General features: G+C 42.2%; 1 protein-coding gene across 5 annotated transcripts in view; it reads left to right on the top strand.

Moving 5' to 3' along the window:
• Positions 1 to 20678, top strand: part of LY86 (lymphocyte antigen 86) — a 59267-nt gene that overhangs the window by 29516 nt on the left and 9073 nt on the right. For 3 of the 5 annotated variants that reach the window (XR_005786124.1, XM_040460434.1, XM_040460435.1), the window contains exons 2-3: positions 3938 to 4024; positions 5404 to 5532. Coding sequence is in view for 3 of the 5 variants with exons in the window: in XM_040460434.1 (XP_040316368.1) it covers positions 3938 to 4024; positions 5404 to 5532 (216 nt within the window). In the remaining 2 variants the exon portion in view is untranslated. Of the gene's footprint in view, positions 1 to 3937; positions 4025 to 5403; positions 5533 to 17027; positions 17093 to 20678 lie in introns of all 5 variants that reach the window. The other 2 variants (XR_005786123.1, XM_040460433.1) reach the window with 1 other exon arrangement.

The following is a 20678-nucleotide window of genomic DNA, read 5'->3' as shown; positions in this document are numbered from 1 at the left end:
ACTTTCCAATTTCATTCTTTCAGAAGATCCAAGTTCAGATAATCCAATTTATATGTATTAAAAATTACTTGAGGCAAGTGTCTAAGGAACTCTCTCCTCTCACCACCACCACCCCGCCCCCAGCAGTTTTCAAATTACATAAGAAGAACTACTTAAAAAATGCAATCCGCCATCTTTTATTTTGGTAGGCGATTCCGAGCCACTTGCCTGGTAAGTGACAAAGAAGTTCTCGAAAATAGAGGTTCTCCACCACAGGTGAATTTGTCCTCCAGGACACATTTTGGCAATGTCTGGAGACATCTTTGGATGTCACAATTGGATTTAGGGGTAGGGGGTGCTGCTGGTATCTGGGGGGGTCAAGGCCAAAGATGTGGCTAATATCCTACAATGCACGGGACAACTCCCACAAAAAAGGGTTATCTGACCGAAAAAGTCAGTAGTGCCAAGGTTGAGAAAACCTGTCTTAGAGTTCTCTACAAGTTGACTACATACAACATTTATCATTCAATTCATCAAACAATCACTTGGAACTTAGCATAACCTCAAAGCATTGTGCTAGACCCTGAGGCTGGGAGCCTGCCTTACAGCATCTAGTAGAGGGATGGCAAAGGTACAAAGAAAATACAAGGCAATATAGAGCCTGAGTGAAAACAAAAATCTGCAGAGGGAAGGCTAGCCTCTGAGGATGAGACTGGGGGACAGGAGGAATTGATGTGACTTTTCCCAAGACAACTACAAACTGCATGTTCACTCTCAAATATAAAATTCAATCACAAATATAGAATAAAAATAACCGCTAGGAAAGATCACCAAACCCCTAAGAGATTTTGAAGCAATCTGTCTTTTTTTTTTTTAAGTTTATTTATTTTGAAAGAGAGAGAGGGAGCTGAAGGGGCAGAGAGTGAAGGAGAGAGAATCCCAAGCAGGCTCTGCACCATCAGCACATAGCCGGATGTAGGGCTTGAACTCATAAACCAGGAGAGCATGACCTGACCTGAAAGAGTCAAAAGCTTAACCAACTGAGCCATCCAGGTGCCCCTGAAGCAATCTATTTTAATGTTTTTATGTATTTCTTTGTGACTTTGTTCCCTATTAAGATTATTCTCCTGGGCACGTCTAGATAGCTAAGTCAGTGAAGTTATTCAACTCTTGATTTCAGCTTAGATCATGATCTCACAGTTCGTGGGATGGATCCCCATGGCCCTGGCCCCTAGGGCATCTGAGAAACTGGCACCAGAAGGAAGTGTAAAGCTTAAAGCAAGGGTGCCTGGGTGCCTTAGTTGGTTAAGCGTCATGATCTTGGTTTTGACTCAGGTCATGATCTCACAGTTCGTGGGTTTGAGCCTGGCATCAGGCTCTGTGGTTACAGTGCTGAACCTGCTTGGGCCTCTCTCTCTCTCTCTCTCTCTCTCTCTCTGCCCCTCACCCCCCAAAGAAATACAATTTTTTTAAGATTATTTTTCTAACAATATTTTTCCAGTATCAAGATGTTTTATTTCCTTCTCCTGCCCTTTGTTTATTTTTTCTATCTAAACTTTTAAAACATCAGTAAACATTCAGGTGCACTTTCCTAACTGTCTGTTCATTGGCCTCTTTTTTTCAATACTGAGTGCCAAATACTGAGCAGGGACGATTGTCTCCATACCTCCTTCTCCCATTCCCCAAGCTGAAAGAATCCCAGGACCACACAAAGGTGCTTATGAAGGAGTAAAATGAGCAAGACAGAATGGTCTTTCCTCAGGAAAATGGGTGGCCAGATCAAAGAGGGTTTGATCAAACAGAAGTGCACCTTAGATTAGATTTGTAAGGCAAAATAGCCTAGTGATCATTTCCACAGCAGATACCACAGACAATCACATATCTTCCAGGTCAGCAGTGTGGATGATAAAACTGTCTGGAACACCATCATTGACAAATGTGAGCTCATAGCTAAGCTGAAATTAAAACCAGTTATGAAACAGAATTATCACATACCATATGCCTGCACACAAAATATTCCAGGCCCTCTTACAAATTAAATCATTAACATACATCTTTGAGGCTCTACTTCATGAATACTTCTGCACAATACTGGGCTGTAATTTTTTGTTTGTTGTTAAGTCTGGGCTTGAATCTTGACTCTACCCACATGATAGAGTGGGACCTGGATAAGTTCATAGAACCTCTCTGAGTCTATATTTTCCCATCTGTGAAATGAGGAAAATCATAGTTCTCTCTCAAGATTGTTGTTTATTCAATTGGTCTAAGTCCTATCAGGAAAATACAGATCATGTCAGTAATTTTCACTGGGACAGCGAGGAAGCAGCAACCACCAGGAGGGTTGGGAGAGCAGGGGGCAGAAGTTGGAGTTGCCAGAAGTTGGAAGCTGCAAAGAAGGACGCTGTGAAGCTGAGGCACAGATTGCTGGGGAAAGGGAGACAGTTTCTGCAGCAGAAACTATTGTCGCAGAAGCTTAGGAACCCACAGAGATGAGCCTCAGCTCATTCTGGGAAGGTGTAGAAGACAGCTGGACACTGGAACCTATTGCCACTGCCAGGGTGACAGGCCATTTCCAGGTGACATTCTTAGGAACTAACAAGTATGCAAGAAGGAGCAGATTCCTTCCCTCACTCAGCCTCAGTCTCCCTCTGGCACTTCTGCTGGTGGGTGGCAAAGGAAAAGCATAATTACAGAGAGCCCTGGTTTACGCAGCACAGTTTGGAAGACTGGATCTGCAGCTGAGGAAGAACAGCTTAACTCATGGCCCATTCAATCCATTTGTTCCCTATAGGTACAGGGTGTTTTCCATGCAGCTGACTGCAGGGCTCTGCTCTACACACTAGGGAGTCGGGAGGATGAAACAGAAAACTCTTGTAAAGTGCACAACTCGTTGACCATTACAACTTAGACTCTCAGTTAAAATCAGTTCTCTCTCTCAGGCCCAGTGGGAAACAAAAAGAAAGGACATAGAAACCAAAACAAAACAAAAACCCAGCTCCTTTCTTTCAGGAGCTTCCAAGTTTAGATTGAGTGCTGTAGGATGAATCCAAGAGCAGATTACAAAGTAATATGTGTTGGTACATTTTGAAATAATATTTCAGACAACTGTTTTAAGAATTTGGAGAAGCCAAAAAATATTTGGGGGATGGTCAGGGAAACGCTCACAAAAAAGATGGGAATGAGCAAGTCCTCAGTATTTAGACAACAGCAAAAAGGGTGAGACCATTACATGTTAGAGAAAGCACATTAGCAGGTAACTTGGCAGGAATTTGCTGGGTGATTACCTGATCTCAAAACATGGAGGATGAACTAACAATGTGGGGTATGGAAGGTGGGGCCAGTAGGACATTTCCTGACTTTATTCTGAGGCATAAATGAACTTCTGGAGATTTCTGATGAGCAGAAGTGCAAAAGATATTATCTTTGCAGTCCCTATCATATCTAGCACAATACCTCACATATAATGGAATATTTGGGAAAAAAAATATTACATTGAATGAGATGAGATGGCATGAAATTACAAAGGCAGGTCTTAACTTTGAAAATTTGTATAGATTTCCCTCTGTTTTAATTATAATAATGCTTTGTGAAATGTTTAGAATAACCAATAAGCAATTTTAAGGCCAAAGGTTCAGGAACTAAAAGAATTCAAGTAACGATAAAAATGTCAAGTCGGATTGTCACCCACCCATCAAGACACCGTGCTCATTTCAGATTGACAGCCTTCCATTGGTGAACATCGCGTTGACCAATATTGGCTTTGGAGAGACTTGGAGGGATTATTGAAAACACTCTGAATTTATGCAAAAAAAAAAAAAAAGTGCTGGGCAACATGGTGTTGAATCCATTTTAGTGATTCATGTAGGAGAAAAAAAAATATCATTCGTGTGAATTCTTAATGTGAGTTTGCAGAGTATACAATGTACTCACACCTAATCTGTTGTGTTCTTCTTGGCAGATCCACTACAAGATTTTGGCTTTTCTGTTGACCAGTGTTCTAAACACTTGAAGTCAAATCTCAACATTAGGATTGGAATCGTTCTGAGTAAGTGAAGATTATTGACATGAAATGAAACATTGTACCATCTCTTCCTGCTCCACACAACCCCATTTCTTGCATTAACTCTAGTGGCCAGCTAAGCCACTGTTGCCCACCATTCTGTGGGATTAACTCTATTTCCATCTCTATTTTCACTTCTCTTCCTGAGTGATATCCAGACACAGTAGAACTCTCACTGAATGCTGTGCTTTTGTACTGAAAAGACTCTAAGCATTCATTTGGATGATATAAGCACCTGGAATCAGTATATCCAACAGCAACAAAAGATAACGTCAAGCCTAAATATTGATGTCTATGCAGGAAAGAGCTTTTGCTTTGTTATCCCAGCAGCAAACAAGTCAACCTCCAGCAGCATAGCTTATATTTGCTTTATTTCATTTCCCAAAGAGTTAATGTGATTTCTGAAACTTGTGACAAAGGCAAATACCTTCTCCCTCCACCCCAATCAATGAGCTAGGTAGCTGTCTGATTGTTTGTTTTTATTTAGCTATGCCTTTAACAGTTAATCATTATATTGCTATAGCTACTAGAGTATCTCCTTTCTAAAGTGGTTTTTATCAAAGCCAGAACAGAAGGATTCAATAAACTTCATGTGTGGAACCATTCCAGAGAAATGGAGGGAACATTGCTGGGGACCAAGAACTCTCATGCATCTTCACATTTCTGGAAACTTGCACAATATCTGGATTCTATAGCAGCAGCTGAGTAAAAAAGAAATGGAATGAGAAGTAGGTGCAACCTAGTAGGGAGAAATGGAGGAAAAGACGCAGAGAATTAGAAGCCAACACTGACAAGCACCCTAAAGCTTCCTGTATAACTGTGATATAGTATTTACCTAACAACTGTGGGGGGTGACCAAACCCCACCACCCTCAGGGGAGGCACACAATACGATGCAGCTGAGGAGCTGTAGAAGCCAGAGCATCAGGGCTGGGGAGCACAGAGAGTGACTACCTTGCTCCAAAAAGAGAACGTTCATAAAAGGGTCACAGTTCATACCGAGGGCTTCTGCCATTATCCCCTGTAGCTTTGCCTAAGTGTTGTTTTACAAATAAATGAATAAATAAATAAATAAATAAATGGAAGGAGAGAAGGAAGGAAGGAAGGAAGGAAGGAAGGAAAGAAGGAAGAAGAGAAGAAAGAAAGAAAGAAAGAAAGAAAGAAAGAAAGAAAGGCAAAGAAAGCAAGAAAAAGGAAGTTAGGAAGGAAGGAAGGAAAAATGGAAGGAGGGAAGGAAACTTTCCCCATACAGAGCAGACTTCTGGAAATAAAGGCCCTTCTGCTCATGCTTCTATAAACGTTGAATGCTTTGATACACAGCGAAACCCACACTAACAATAAAGCTGGTCTTCTCTTACCTTTAAGGAGAGGACATCAAAGAGCTGTTTCTTGACATAGCTCTCTTCACTAAAGGATCGTCCATTTTGAATTTCTCCTATCCCATCTGTGAAGAGGACCTACCGAAGTTTTCCTTCTGCGGGAGAAGGAAAGGGGGTAAGCCGTGTGACTTGCAGAATGCTTGCTTGGGGTCTAGAGAGGGATGAACAATGGCTTCCAGTTGAGGCTGGAGTCCTGGTTCCACCCCTCACCTTTGGACCAGCTTAACCTTGCTTAACAGCATGTGTTATATGAAAACAGCCCTAAAGCCCATTTCACAGGACCTACCATATACAGTGTATGTGAAAATCAAATGCAACATGCTTCTGAGGCACTTTACAAACAGAAAAGTGTTGCTGTTAGCGGTGGCACCTTATCAAAAAAGGGCTGGCAACAGAAAGAGCCAATAGCTTTGCCAAATCCACTGAGATTCAAAGTATCTCCAAGTTTCTGCTCAGTGATCTCCCAGTAAACAGGGTCTACTCAATAGGTCAATGGACTCCGAGAAAAAGAAAAAAAAAATGAAGCTTTCTAAATGGCACTATTTTATTGTGGTCTTGCCCACTCGAGTCATTGACTGAGTGAGTCATTGACTCCTCCCTAATGCAGCCAGGGTAGTCTTTTCTCAAATAGAAGGTCTGATGGGGCTGGAGAGGCAGGCTAGACCCAGCCAGATGAATTACTCCCTCTGGATGTTCCTGGAGCATCACACTCTACTTACCTCAGCTAGAATCGTATCCCATACCTCCTTAAACCATGAACTCCTTGAAGGCAGGAATATTTCTTGCTCCTCTCTCTGGAGATTTGGCAAAGAGAGCCTGGCACAGAATAAAGATGCGATAAATACTTGTTTTATTGAATTTTTATATGACAGATTGAATGTAAGTTTACCAGCTCCCCTTAAAAGTGATTCTCTAATAATGCTTATATGTGCCACAAAGATACAGGTGCACCATATCCTAGCAAAGGGTGAATTGTCTTGATCCTTCAAGTTTAATAAAACCTGGTTTTTCCTCCTATGAATAGTTTTAATAGAATTAATAAAATAGAAAAGATATTGTTCTCCCAAACTGAGGTGTCCAATTCAGTGTAAGAGCTCAAAAGGCTGGTGTTTACCTTATCTGAATGCCGGGCAGTCCTGCAGTCATTTATTTGCTTTATTGCCATGGGCTGAAACCTGCATACTCAGTCTGAGAAGCTGGCATTTGAGGAATTGCCAGGAAATTTCACATCATATAAAGCAATCAGAGAAGTGATATACAAATGCGGCATGAACAAATAATTATGCAAATTATATAAGCCAGAAAAACTAACACCTTAAATTTTGAGGCTTCTTGGGTTATTACTTTTTTTTTCCAACCCACCCACAAACCTATTGCAGGAATGATTCTATTGAAAGAAGTGATTAATTCTAAGACCAGAGAGAAGCCAATTCAAATCCAAGCACAAGCTGCTGTTGACATATTAAGAGGCAGCAGAGTCCCTCTGGGGTTTGCAGGTCCTTCTGAGCAGAGCAGTGAGAAAACTTGGTGTCTGCTGAAGGTGGCACAATGGTGTTCAGTATCATTTGTTTGATGTCATTATTTCCACGGCCTTACTATGCATTACTCTGCACCCTGCACCCTGCTGGCTGTTCTCTGAGCCAGAAAAACTACAAAATGGGGGAGGGGTGCCTGGGTGGCTCAGTTGGTTAAGTGTCTGACTTTAGCTCAGGTCATGATCTTGCAGTTCCTGAGTTCGAGCCCGGCATCAGGCTCCATGCTAATAGTGCAGAGCCTGCTTGGGATTTTGGGGCACTTGGGTGGCTCAGTCGGTTAAGTGTACAACTCTTGATGTTGGCTAAGTTGGTGAGTTTGAGACCCACATCGGGCTCTGCACTGACAATGCTAGAGCCTGCTTAGGATTCTCTCTCTCCCTCTCTCTCTGCCCTCCCCACACCCTTCCTTTCTTGCAAAAAATAAATAAACTGAAAAAAAATATTTCTTAATGTGTTAGGCTTAGTGAGACCATGTGGATAAAACAGTCTGTCCTTTTCTTCTGCATCTTGCCCAGCTAGCTCTAAGGCAAGAGGTTGTCAGATTTAAAGACCAAGGGACGGGTGCCTGGGTGGCTCAGTCTTCGGGTGGTATCAGACTTCAGCTCAGGTCATGATCTCACGGTTCATGGGTTCGAGCCCCACAACAGGCTATGCACCTGGAAACAGCTCGGAGCCTGGAGTGTGCTTCTGATTCTGTCTCTCTCTCTTTCTCTGTCCCTCCCCTGCTTGTGCATGCTTTTTCTCTCAAATATAAATAAATAAACATTTACAATAATAAATAAATAAATAAATAAATAAATACCAAGGGATGTTCTTCTTTTGGCATTAGCATTTGTGGTGTGATTAGCAGTTTGAGGGAAATAGCCTATATATACATTATAGGGGATTGATTAAGTAGATCATTGTCCAGCCAAACACAGGTTCAATATGCTGTTGCAGGAGATTATTAAATTACTTGAAAATATAAAAATGTTGTTAAGTGACAAAGAATCTTGCTATAAAAGAGTGCTAACTCTTGGACACTGTTTTTATTAAAATATGTGTAAATGGATGCACCAAAAAAGCTCTGAAATAGTACACACTTGGGTGCTAATAGTGGTTATCTCTAAGTGGTAGAACTACAGATCTTTGTTCTTATCTTTTTGGAAATCTCTTTTGCTTTTACAATAAATTTACAAGGTTATTCTTTTTGAAGGTTAGTTGAGCACTGTAGGAAAGAACGGAGAGGGTGAATTCTCTTCTTCTTCCTCTTCCTCTTTTCGAAAAGCATCTTGACCTACTTAATATTCAGTGATATTTAGAGTCAGAAAGTTCTGAGTCAAAATGTAGCATAGAATGTCAAGGGATTGCTTAATATCTGCTTCGTATTTTTTTTCTGGGATACTCAACACCCCTTCCCCCTTTACCCAGCTATGGGTTCATTGAGCAGGAACCAAAACAGATCACTGTTTTACTTTGTCCTCTGTTAATGTTCCCATAGTGTCTTTCTCGCCTCTGGTGGCATCAGGTCATGTAGACTCATTTGCTTTACTTGATCTTGCTGCTTTCAAATTGACATCAGTTTTTAAGACTAAACTTGGATTAAATTGAATGTCCTAATGGCCACACCTGATTACTAACCATAGAGAGAGAAGCTGCAGTAAACTTCCTTTATACTCAAGTTAAGAACAGTAATGTCAGAAGAAGCTCCATGGCTTTGGGCTGGTCCGCAAGGGCCCTTACCCCAGTGGATCTCAATCTTGGTTGTACATTAGCTACACCCACGCTGTTCTATGCAGTGGCCACAAGCCACAAGCCGTGGCTACCCAGCCACGGAAATGTAGCCAGGCTAATTGAGATGTGCTATAAATGTAAAGTACACACTTAATTTCAAAGACATAATACAAAAACAAAGAAAGTGAAATACCTCAATCATTGTGATATTGGTTATGTGTTGAAATAATAATATTTGAGACATACTATGTTAAGTAAAATATATAATTACTATTTTATTTATTATTTATCAACAATAAAACATTGTTATTGACATTATTAAAATTAATTTCACCTTCTTAAACATGACCACTAAAAAATGTAAAATTACACATGCAACTGCCATTATATTTTTATTGGGCAGTGCTCCATTTTAATTTACCTTTACAATTTTGAAGATCCCAACACCCCACACCACAGACTAGTTAAATCAGAATCTCTAGAGGTACAACCGAAAGCAGGTGGTTTCAACACTCTGCCAAGGTTGAGGAGTACTACCTTAGCCCCAGGCAGGGATGACTGCATAACATCTGGCATTATCACAGCATTTAATACATGCCAGGGACCTTTGCAGATGTGTTATGTATATTAACCAATTTACTGTTTGTATCAACCTTGTGAGGTATAGAAGCTATTATTGTTATTATCTTCATGTTAAGAGAAAAGGAAACTGAGTCCCAGAGAGGTTAAGAAACTTACTCAAGGTCACAAAGCCAGAAAGTGGTAGAGCTGGGCTTCTCTCCAAGAAGCTGGGCTCCAGGGACTCGCTCTAAACCTGTCTGCTACATAGTCTCTTTGAACATCAAGAAAACTCTGCTAGAGAAGTATGACTCATTTCAGCCCTCCACTAGAATTGGAAACAAGATTTAAAAGGCACAACAAAATTATAGGAATCAAATAATCATTTTGGGCATAACCAGTCATTATATACGGTGGTGTTTCCCAAAGTGTGGTCCCTAGACCAGAAACATCAGCATCATGTAGGAAATTATCAGAAACACACATTTTTGGCCCCACCCAGACTTATTGAATTAGAAACTCCAGGGTTGGGGCTTAGCACTCTGTATTTTAAAAATCCCTTTGGGTCACAGGTCAGCAAAGTTTTTCTGTCAAGGGTGAGGTAGTAATTACCCTTTCTGTAAAGGTTAGGTTTTGCAGGCTATATGTTCGTCTGGCCTCTGCAGGATAAAGGTATAGACAATATGGAAATGAATGGACATGGCTGTGTGCCAATAAAACTTTATTTATGGACACTGAAATGTAAATTTCATGTAACTTTCCTGTGTTGTTAAGTATTATTCTTCTTTTGATTTTTTTCTATCATTTAAAAATATAAAAACAATTCTAGCTCATGTCTGCTGAAAAACAGGCCATTAGGGGTATTTGGCCCACAGACTATAGCTTGCCAGTCCTGCTCTAGATGGTTCTGTTGCATGCTAAGTCTTGAGAATGACAGCTGTAAGGAAAATAAGGATTCAAGGCTCTTAGCCAGAATTGCCAAGCACAGGTATTCTCTGGCTTTCACTGTGGTGAACACTCACCTAAGGTTCAGGATAAATTAAGATTAGGTTACTTTGGAAAATGTAACAACTTTGCTTTAAACTATGCTTTTCCAGTGCCAACAAATTAGATTTGGGGCAAAGAAAGGGGCATAACAGGAAGACAAATGAGAGAGGCCAATGGCAGGGAAGAAAGAGAACTGTTTAAAAAGCCAAAGGAGCACCTGGCTGGCTCAGTCAATGGAGCATGTAACTCTTTATCTTGGGGTTGTGACCTCAAGCCCCACATTGGGTATAAAGATTACTTAAAAATAAAATCTTTAAAACAAAAAAAGAGAGGAAAGAAGGAAAGAAGAATGGAAGAAAGGAAAGGAGGAAAGAAAAGTCATAGAGTAGGATGGATAGTCTCCTCCTCTCTCCACAGCTGCCATTTATAGGCTGGGGATAGAAGCCACTTCTTTCTGGAGAATCATTTGATCTCTCTGGTTCTCAGTTACTTCACCTATGCAATGGAAGTAACCATAATTCTTTTCCAGGTAATAGTGCATATTTAAAAGAAGAACATGTCTGGCACATTGGAAAGCAATAAACATGGCAATGACATGTCTCTCTGCCTCCTCCTCTACCTGAGGGACCTCGAGGCAGGGGTGGAGCAGCTTGAGGGACCCATGGCTGGTTTACCCAGGCTAGGGTTTCCCACAGGAATGAACCTAGTAAGGATCCTGACTCAAATCAGCTCACCAGAAGCTGGGGGCAATTGACCTAACACTCTGCCACCTCCTCAGGATCCCAGGACTTCCTGTGGAGTAAATGAAGAAGTCTCTTCTTGTGTCTTTGTTTTGTTTTGTTTTGTTTTGTTTTTTCCTGTGTTGGTCTAAAGTCAGTCTCTAAAGTTCTCATTTTATGCCCCTGACTTGACTTCTTTCCAGAATGAGTGGTGGTGGAAATGTCCACTTCCTTCCTGGAAACATGACATCTACCCACAGAGGTATGGTTTGTCCCCAAGGCCCCAACAAGACTATCCCACAATGGTCTCATATATAAAATTTTTACAAAATTTGGATTTGTCAGCACTGATCTCCACCATGAACGAGACCCCACAGCTTTGTCTAGCTTAAAAATGAGTTGAGCTCGTCTCAGTCCCTTTCATCCCCTTCTGATTTATTATGAGGTCAACATACTTTGATATCCATTCTCAACAAACTGGGGTTCACTTTGTTTAGCAACTTTCCTGGAATATCCTGTCTCAGGAAGATGAGCATAAAATGAAAAGAAGAGAATAAAACTTATTGTAGGACTTACTGTTGAACATGAAACTGAGATACCAATCTGGGAAGTAGGAAGGATCCACTGCAGGACACACTCCACCCAAACAGAATGTGAGGTGGGGATACTCAAAGGAACAGAGTGGCTTGTGTTTTGGCTGTCCAGAATATAGTGTGCAGGGCTATGTAGAAACAAGATTCTCAACTGATAATGAACCTGGAGTTTTGGCAAAAACTTATATTAAGACCATAAAGTAAATAGAATGAACACAGGATTTTCATTCTTGATGACAAAGACACATCAATTGTCAGACTTGACTCTGGCCAAACTTCTATGAGTTCTGGTCAGGGTGGGTCAACCCAGGTAAAGGGTATTGGTTTCACAGCGCTAAGTACTAATTGGCCTTCAAAACTAATTTGTTTATTGTTTCATGGATTAACTTGTGAATATCAGTTGCACCCAAGCTCTTGCCAAAACCAACTGAAATTAAGATAGAGGTTTGGGGCACCTGGGTGGCCCAGTCAGTTTTGGCTCAGGTCATGATCTCACGGTTCGTGAGATTGGGCCCCATGTCAGGCTCTGCTCTGACAGCGAGGAGCCTGCTTAGGATTCTCTCTCTACCTCTCTCACTCTGCCCCTCCCTTGCTCGCTCTCTCCCTCTCTCTCAAGATAGATAGGTAGATAAATAAATAAATAAATAAATAAAAGCTTGAAGAAGTTAAATAACAACATGTGTGTGTGCACACACTCATGTGTGTATACCAGGTATATATGATTATAAAGTAGGACACCTTAGGTCAAGGGGAAGTAGACCTTGGCAGCTGTGATTGGCATGGCTGAAACACAGTGAAAAGCTGAGAGGACTTGATGTCACATGCATGTCAGAATCCCAGAGAGGGGCAGAACTCAACAGTCTTCAGAAGATCTGCACAGTGCACTCGTCTCTCTATGTGGAGGCTAGCACCTTCCAGGAAGAGCAAATCTATTAAATAAATACATACAACAAGGAATCTACCCCAAAAACCAAGAGCACACTTTACACACTGTATGTTAACCAATTTGACAATAAGTTATATTTAAAAAAAAAAGAAATACAACAGATATTGATATACTTCATGCAATATGTGAGAGACAGATAAAAAAAAGTAGTTGTGGGATTAATTTCAAATGCATTTGGAAAGCTTGTAATTAAAATAAATATTACAGGGACACATTTTATAAGCTGAAGAACCCTTTAGTCAAGGAAATAATTGCTCCCTGGTTTATCTTTTGTGTAAATCTGAAGGTTACTGCTTTAAGTGTTTGTCCAAAGTGAGGAATGCATTGTAATTAGATGAATTTCAATAAACACAGAGTAGGTCCCCTGAGTACTGTATATAAAGTCTGACATGACATTTCCCACAAGGTAGATATTATCTCTGACAGCAGCTAAGGGATTCTGTTATAATAGTCCCTGATTTTACTTGTACGAATAAGACAAAGCCAGAAACATAGGGGATGCTTAAGTTGGCTACCTGTCCTCCTTCCTTTTGGTTAGTTGGGGTGTCTTTTATCTGTCCTGGTTTATGCCAAATGAGTGCACTTGGCCATCCTCCGAGCATCATTAATATTAATTACAGAATCTTCTCAATCTCACTGTCTGTAACAATGCAAAACTCGGTCTGAACAGTTCTATCTAGATCAGCAATTCTGATTCCATCCATCAGATTTCTATTGCCCTAGCCCTCTATGTGTGCCTTTTCACAGGTCTATGAAATGGAGGAAATTCAGAAATTGCCTAGATTTGGAAAAAGTCCCACAAATGCTTTCTGCAAAATGCCTTATGCCTTGCATTGCTATAGCAGAAGACGCAAAAACACCTTCCAGGCAAGTGCTTCCATGGTTAATCTACACCAATGGTCCCGACAATCTCTATAAAGTATGCTCCCAACCAGGCACCCCTACCGTGAGCCTCACTTCTCAAGCATTTGGGGTTCACTGCACATGGATTAATGAATGTGAGCCCCAGGAGCACGGTCATTGATTTCTGCTATAAGAGAAGGGGAACAAGCAATTTTATCTGAGGACTCACTTTTAAGATCTGTCTTCTCTAGGTCATCTGTCCCACCTATTTGCTTACCCCTGATATGTGGATCATTTTAGGCCACCTGCTTCAGGCTTTCTGCTTTGCTGTCCCTGTACCTCCTTCTCAAACTCTCATGATCCCAGATTTTTTTCCTCTTTCCCTCGATGACAAAGTGGCTTAGATGGGAACTCATGTGTCTTGGTTCCACTTCACTTGGATAAATCAATAGACCCATGGAGGGGTGATACTTCTTGGCCACCAGGGACAGTACCAGGTGGGGAGCCTGTCATTGCCATCCCTACTGTCATTCTTTCGCTGCAGGAGCACGCTACCAAACCTGATATTATTCTCCAGGAATTTACTGCTGCCTACCTTATCTCCCTGCAGAGCCAGCTTGGAGGGGGGCAGGGGGGCATAGCCCAGGACAGTGGTCCTCAAGCTAACAGATACATCACATCACCTGGAGGACTTTTCAGCCACAGATTATTGGACATGCCCACCCCCATTTTTGATTCAGTACATCTAGAGAGGAGGTTTAACATTTGTATTTCTTACAAGTCCCCAGGGGAGGCTGCTGATGCTGGTCCAGGGACTACACTTTGAGAACCACTAGCCTAGATAGGGATAAGCCCAGAGTTTGAAGCTAAACCTGCACGGAGTTGGACCACCGCTGCCACTTACCTGTATACAACTTCAGGCAAATTACACAACCTCTCAGAGCCTCACTCTGCTCATGTGCACAATAAGGAAAATACGAGACACCTCATGGGATTCTTACAAGGATAAGATGGGGTGATCCACACAAAGCCCTTAGAACGGAGTTTGGAGTGATAAATGGAAGTTACTTCATGCAGCTGATTAGGGGTTTCTCAAGCCAGGGCTCTGGGCCCCTGAGGTCATCCATCTCAGAATGGAAGTCTGCGTTTTAGCAAGGCAGGCAGAGGCAGTAGAGCTTTCAAGGGTTTGAAGTTTAAGACCCTTTCTCTCTGAGGTGGCAAAAACATGACTGAGCTGTGTATTCTCTGGTGGCTGACAGAGCCGAGTCTCCATGGCCCCTGTGTGCCCCTGGGGAGACAGACCCATTTGCATTTCTCATGGAACTGGACATTTGGAGCATCATCTCCTCAGCCTTTGGCCTTTCTTCTCTTCATGTTGTATTCCTCGTCTGCACCCTTCAAGCAGCTGTGGATTTGCTGGGCAGCCACCACTGCTGCAGACTGGTGGGGAGTCTGCAGAAGCTGGGGTGTGCTACTGTGATAGCAAAAAACCCCCCTCTTAACACCACAAAAACCAAAGTGGAAACAATGATCACCCTGGAGAGGGCACCAGCAAAAACCAAGCAAAAGAGGACTTTTTCATGAAGGAGAGAAGAAGAAGAAGAAGAAGAAGAAGAAGAAGAAGAAGAAGAAGAAGAAAAGAAAAAAAGAAAAAAGAAAAGAAAAGAAAAGAAAAGAAAAGAAAAGAAAAGAAAAGAAAAAAGAAAAAAGAAAAAAGAAAAAAGAAAAGAAAGGAAACCTACGGCCTATTAAGGAATCCCATAGGCCTGGGAGATTTCCCTCTATCCACAAATTCAAGCCCATTTGTAAGAGCCAAGAATGTTTTGAAACTCTCCTATGACATCACATTTTCCCTTTAGTTGAGCCCAGCATATTTAGACTAATGATGACCCAGGACCAAAGCATTTTTAATTTTCTAAAGCAATACAAGCTCCTTTACAAATTCTCAGCCTGTTGCAGATTTTGCATAAACCTGGCTCAATGACTCCCACACTTTCATGTAATAATCATTTAAGAACCCAATTAAGAAGGCCTTCTCCCAGCTCACCGGACTGCTCCAAAACTCTGATCCCACGGGTGGCTGGTATTTGCATATTAGCAAACATCCTGAGAGCTCCAATCTGTGTGGACCCCGGAGACCCCCAGTCTGAGAGAGGCCACCCTCTGTAATGTCTATTTCATTATTTCCCATCACACTGCTGTTTCCTGAGTCTGCCCCAGGTTCCTGGAGATCAATTCAATTTCTTCTCTTTCTCCCCAGCACCGTCTTCTTCATTTCCATTTCTGGAAATCCAATCAGCCCGCCAATTCACAGGCTATATTTTGAGAGTTACATTAAGTATTTATCTGCAGGAATTCAGAAATAAGTTGGTAGGGACAAAAACTTAAACTTTCTTTCCTTTCTGATTGTCAGAAGTTATGTATCTCTTGGAGGGAAGCTGAGCAGCCAAGACCAAAAGGTCTTACAGGAGAAATAAACTTGGAAGCAAATCATTTCACCTTTTGGGCCCCAATTCCTCATCAGTGACTTAATATTGGCATTGTTTGCTGCAGTAGCCACTAGCCACATGTGGCTATTGAACACCAGAAATGTGGCCAGTCCAGAGTGAGATGTGGGCTTTGTTTTTAACTTTTGTTTATTTTTGAGAGACAAAGAGACAGAGAATGAGTAGGGGAGTGGCAGACAGAGAGGGAGACACAGAATCTGAAGGAGGCTTCAGGCTCTGAGCTGTCAGCACAGAGCCCAATGTGGGGCTTGAACCCATGAACCATGAGGTCATGACCTGAGCCAAAGTCGGACACTTAATCAACTGAGCCACCAAAGCACCCCTGGAATGAGATGTGTTTTATGTGTGGAATACACACTAAATTTGAAGACTTTGTAAAAAAAAAAAAAAAAAAAGTATGAAAAAAGGAATTCTAAATATCTCATTAATACTTTTTATATTGGTTACATATTGAAATCACATGTTTAAGATGTGGGTTAAAATATATATACATTACTAAATTAGTTTCATTTGCTTCTTTCTCCTTTTTGTCAAGTGTGGCTACTAGAAAATTTTGAATTATGTATGTGGCTCACGTTATATTTCTATTAGACGGTGCTGACCTAAAGCTATCCAATATGATCACCACTTGTCACATGTCTGTATTTAAATCATTTACATTTAAATTAAATTAAAAATTCAGGTCATCAGTCATACTAGCCACATTTAGCTAGAGGCCACCATATTTGATGATGCATATGTAGAACATTCCCATCTTTGCAGAACATCATTAGACATCACTGATCTAGTAGTTTCTACATTGCTTTAATTTTTTTTAACAGTCTATCCTGAATTCAAGTGTGTGAATTTGTGTTGGAAATTTCACTCTCTAGCCCAAGACGTAAGCCCAACCAAGTACCTTCTCTTTTGCTGAAATCTTGGGTTATGCTGGTGTCATGGTTCTGAAGGGCCCTTTGTCGGGGACCCAAATCCAAACAAGCCATCACTCTTGACCCCTTCTCAAGTTGATCACCTGGAGCCTCTTTTCTTTATCCAAGACCACTGTGTAAGTTTCCTACTACTGTAACAAATGACCACAAATTTAGTAACTTACAACACAAATTTATTCTCTTACACTACTGGATGTCAGAAGCCTAAACTCAAAGTGTCAGTAGGGCCATGTTTCTTCTGGAGGCTTTAGGGGAGAATTCATTTCCTTGACTTTTTCAGTTTCTAGAGGATGCTGGCATTCCTTGGCATTTATCCATCCTTGTGATCTCACTGAACTCATCCAGGTAATCCAGGTTAATCTCCCCATTTCAAAATCCTTAATGTAATTGCATCTAGAAAGTCCCTTTTGCCATGGAAGGTAACATACATATTCTGGGGATTAGGATAGGGACATCTTGAGAGTAGGCACTCCTAGCCTGCACAACTCCCAAGTGGAAAACCAATCCATCCTGTCTGACCTCTGCATACCATGTGAAAAGGTCAAATAATTGGGGTGCCTGGGAGGCTCAGGTGGTTGAGTGTCCAGCTTGGCTCAGGTTATGATCTCACGGTTTGTGAGTTGGAGCCCCGCACTGGGCTCACTGCTGTCAGCACAGAGCCTACTTTGGATCCTCTGCCTCCCTCTCTCTCTCTGCCCCTCCCCTGCTCATTCTCTTTCTCTCTCTCTCTCTCTCTTTCTCTCTCTCTCTCTCAAAAATAAGTAAACATTTAAAGGAAAACTTTACTTTTTATTTTTTAAAAAAAGCCAAATAATTGTGTATAATCCAAGGAAAACTCAAACTCTATATGTTTTCAATGAAAATACCCTCACAGAAGTCAAACAGTTTGGAGACTTCACAGATGATACAGTCACTGATTTACCTGAGGAGAGATAACGAGTTTTTCTGTTAGGGGACCATATCATTGCTAAGAAAAGGTTTGCCTTGTTGGGCCATTATTGTCACCCTATCCAAGACCCCATAAAGCCCCCACCTGTCATTGGACCCTACTCACAACAGAAGCTATTTGGCTAGAAGTCAATTCCATGACCCATTTGCTGGAATCATTCTGGCAGAGGAAGAAGATAAGATGGCAATGAGACATTTATAAAAATGTATTATTAAGAGGAAGCCAGTGTGCTATTAGGAAAAAAAAAAAAAGAATAGGGATAACAACAGGCACATCTCTGAATCACCAGAGAAGTGTAAATCACAGGACCATGAACAAGTAAATCTTGGAAGGCTTCTCACTTCATAGTTTTATAAGTGATCCATTGCAAGTACACAGTGAATGTTTTTAAGTTGTAAATAATATTAAGTTTCTCTAGTGGAAAAGGCCAAAAGGAAGTTCTCATAAGCCCATTTGAAGGAACAGGTAAAGATATCAAAGTAGCATAAGCAAAGCTAAGATGTAGTAATCCAAACTCTAATCAGATACTTATGAGCTCCAACGTACAGCTGTTAATTCTGAAAAAAAACAAAACAAAACAAAACAAAACAAAAAAAAAACAAACACAGTTATGATGCCCAGAGCTTTATGGGGTCTCAGAGTGACAATAATGGGCCAAAGGGGCCAAATGACATGCTGCACATCTCAAGATATGTTTGGAAATAAAATTGAACATGTTCTAACTACTGAGCTCCTAGTAGCAACAGAAAAAATTCTCCCAATAAAAGGGTCATGTGATATGCCAGGGAATCCCAAAAGTTCGAATCAGTGAATGGAAGACACTTTGTTTATTACAATGCTCCATTGCTCAGCGACAGGAAGTGTCCATGTGACTGAATGAAGAAACCAGAAGCCAAGAGGCTAGCTTTGCACCTCTCCCTCTCCTTCTCTGCTCCCTCTTCCCTGAGCTTGTCGGCTCCCTCACCTCCACACACCCAGGGAGGTCTTCACCTCCTTGTCCCTTTCTCCCAACTTCTGTCCTCTCCAAAGCACGAGGCTCCGAGCCGTCTCAGGGACTACCAAGGCATTCATTCTTCTTCCTGCTCTTTGGCATAGAAGCCAGTCAGAAAGCAGCTTTCAGGGTGTTCACATTGTTCCTAGGCTGGGTGGCTCCAACATTAGACTCAGACCCAAATATATCAGCAGCCAGCTTTCTAGGACTAGCTTTTATGGGGCCTCAATAAAAGGTTCACCTTCTGCCAGGAAGCGTTCCTAGTTTGGGGTCCCCCCTCAAAGTCAGAGACAAGGTCTTGGGGATGAGTAGTTATGCCAGAGAGGAGGAAAAGCCAGGAAGGGATGAATGGGAAGCTGATTTCCAGTGTGAAAACTGGGGCTCAGTCGGATCCTTCAGGAACCGCGGTGTGCATCTCAGAATTGCCCCTCTGAAAGTCAGGAGGCTATGGAATACATCCCCAGATTCCAGTCCTTGTGGGTTGAAGGCCTGCAGAAGATAATGTCCCTGCACTTCCTGGTTGTCCTACACGGGCTGCTGTGCAGTGGGAAAGTGTAGAGAGGTGTGAGCTCTTGAACTGGGATAATGTCAGAGGCATGGCTGATGCCACCAAGGCTGCCATGATTTCAAAACTGGTTAGGGGATGTGGCCGGGACACCAGAAGTATCTGCAGGTAGGGCCCAGCCCAGCCCCAGCCTGCACAGTCTGGCCCCGTGGGGCAGGAGCTGTGTTTCTGCTTCCAATCACCTACCCCCTCGGCCAGGGCTGCGTGTGCAACTGTACTCAGAGACTGAGATCACTTGTGAGGTGATACAGGCATGCTTACCTGGTGGCAAGCCCGCAGGAGGGACATAAGAACTGCAGAGGCTCTAGAGACTAATAGGTGAAATGGCCCAGGAGATGGAGAAGCTGACAAGGTACCACACCACATACACACACACACACACACACACACACACAATACATAAATAAATTAATAATAATAATAATGATGATGATGATAGTAAATAAAAATTGGGCCTGGGCTTGGGCCTAGCCTGGGGCTATCTGCCCAAACTGTCTGGAATCCATCCCTTGAAACCTGGATGAAACCTCCAGACTTTCAGGCCCTCAGGGAGTCTATCTGCAGCCACACTCAACCTGGAGGCAGGGGACCCTGTTCCAGGTCCCCACGCAGGCAGGCTCATTATCGATTTAAATGAGTGCCCTAACCAGCAGCTAGTGCCCTGTGGGACCAAGAAACACGTTCCACACCCTGCAAGGTCAGAGACTGAAAAAAGCAGAGCTAAAACCAGGGAAGAGATGAGGACTGGTGCCTGGGCCTGTGCCACCTACAGACTTGGGCCTCTTTAAAGAAATGCCCAGAGGCAGAGAGAGGAAAGAACAATATATTTAGAGCTCACCAAAATGAAGTAATACACTCGCTCCCTCTCGCTCCTGAGACAAGGCTTTTGGTCTGGTTGGAATGTTCTCTTCACTGTGGGACCACTGCCCACAAGAGCCCTTGTATGGGGCCTTCCCAGGTCCTGAGATGCTCCCACTCCTGGAGGACAGGGTGAGGGCTGTGCCCTCCTAGTTCAACACAACCCCCCAAAGATTCCCCCAACTGGGCCAGGCAGGTGAGAAAAGGCTCAAAGCTGAGCAAATAAATAAATGATCATTTTTTAAGTCTTTGTCAGAATATACTAATGGACCGACTTATCATAAATTATAACTCTAAGCAGTTTTAAACTGTCGAGCACCCTAATAATGCTGAAATATTGATGACATTTTTGTAATAAATTTGGAAGACTGGAGGCAATTGCAAGAAGGCACCAGCAAGGGCCAGGAAACGGGGAGGACTCCTCCCACAGAACCCACGCCTGCAGGGAGCACTTCCAGGCCAGCACCCGCACTGGTGGCTGAGGACAAAAGGCTATAGAGTGGGAGGCAGCCCTGAGCCCCTCATCCATCTGATCCAAAACCCTTTGGGACCTTTTATTTCCACAATT

The sequence above is a fragment of the Herpailurus yagouaroundi genome, unplaced genomic scaffold (assembly GCF_014898765.1).
Source record: "Herpailurus yagouaroundi ecotype Mexico unplaced genomic scaffold, PumYag 250, whole genome shotgun sequence".
Classification (NCBI taxonomy): Eukaryota; Metazoa; Chordata; class Mammalia; order Carnivora; family Felidae; genus Herpailurus; species Herpailurus yagouaroundi.
This window is presented reverse-complemented; position numbering and strand designations above follow the sequence as displayed.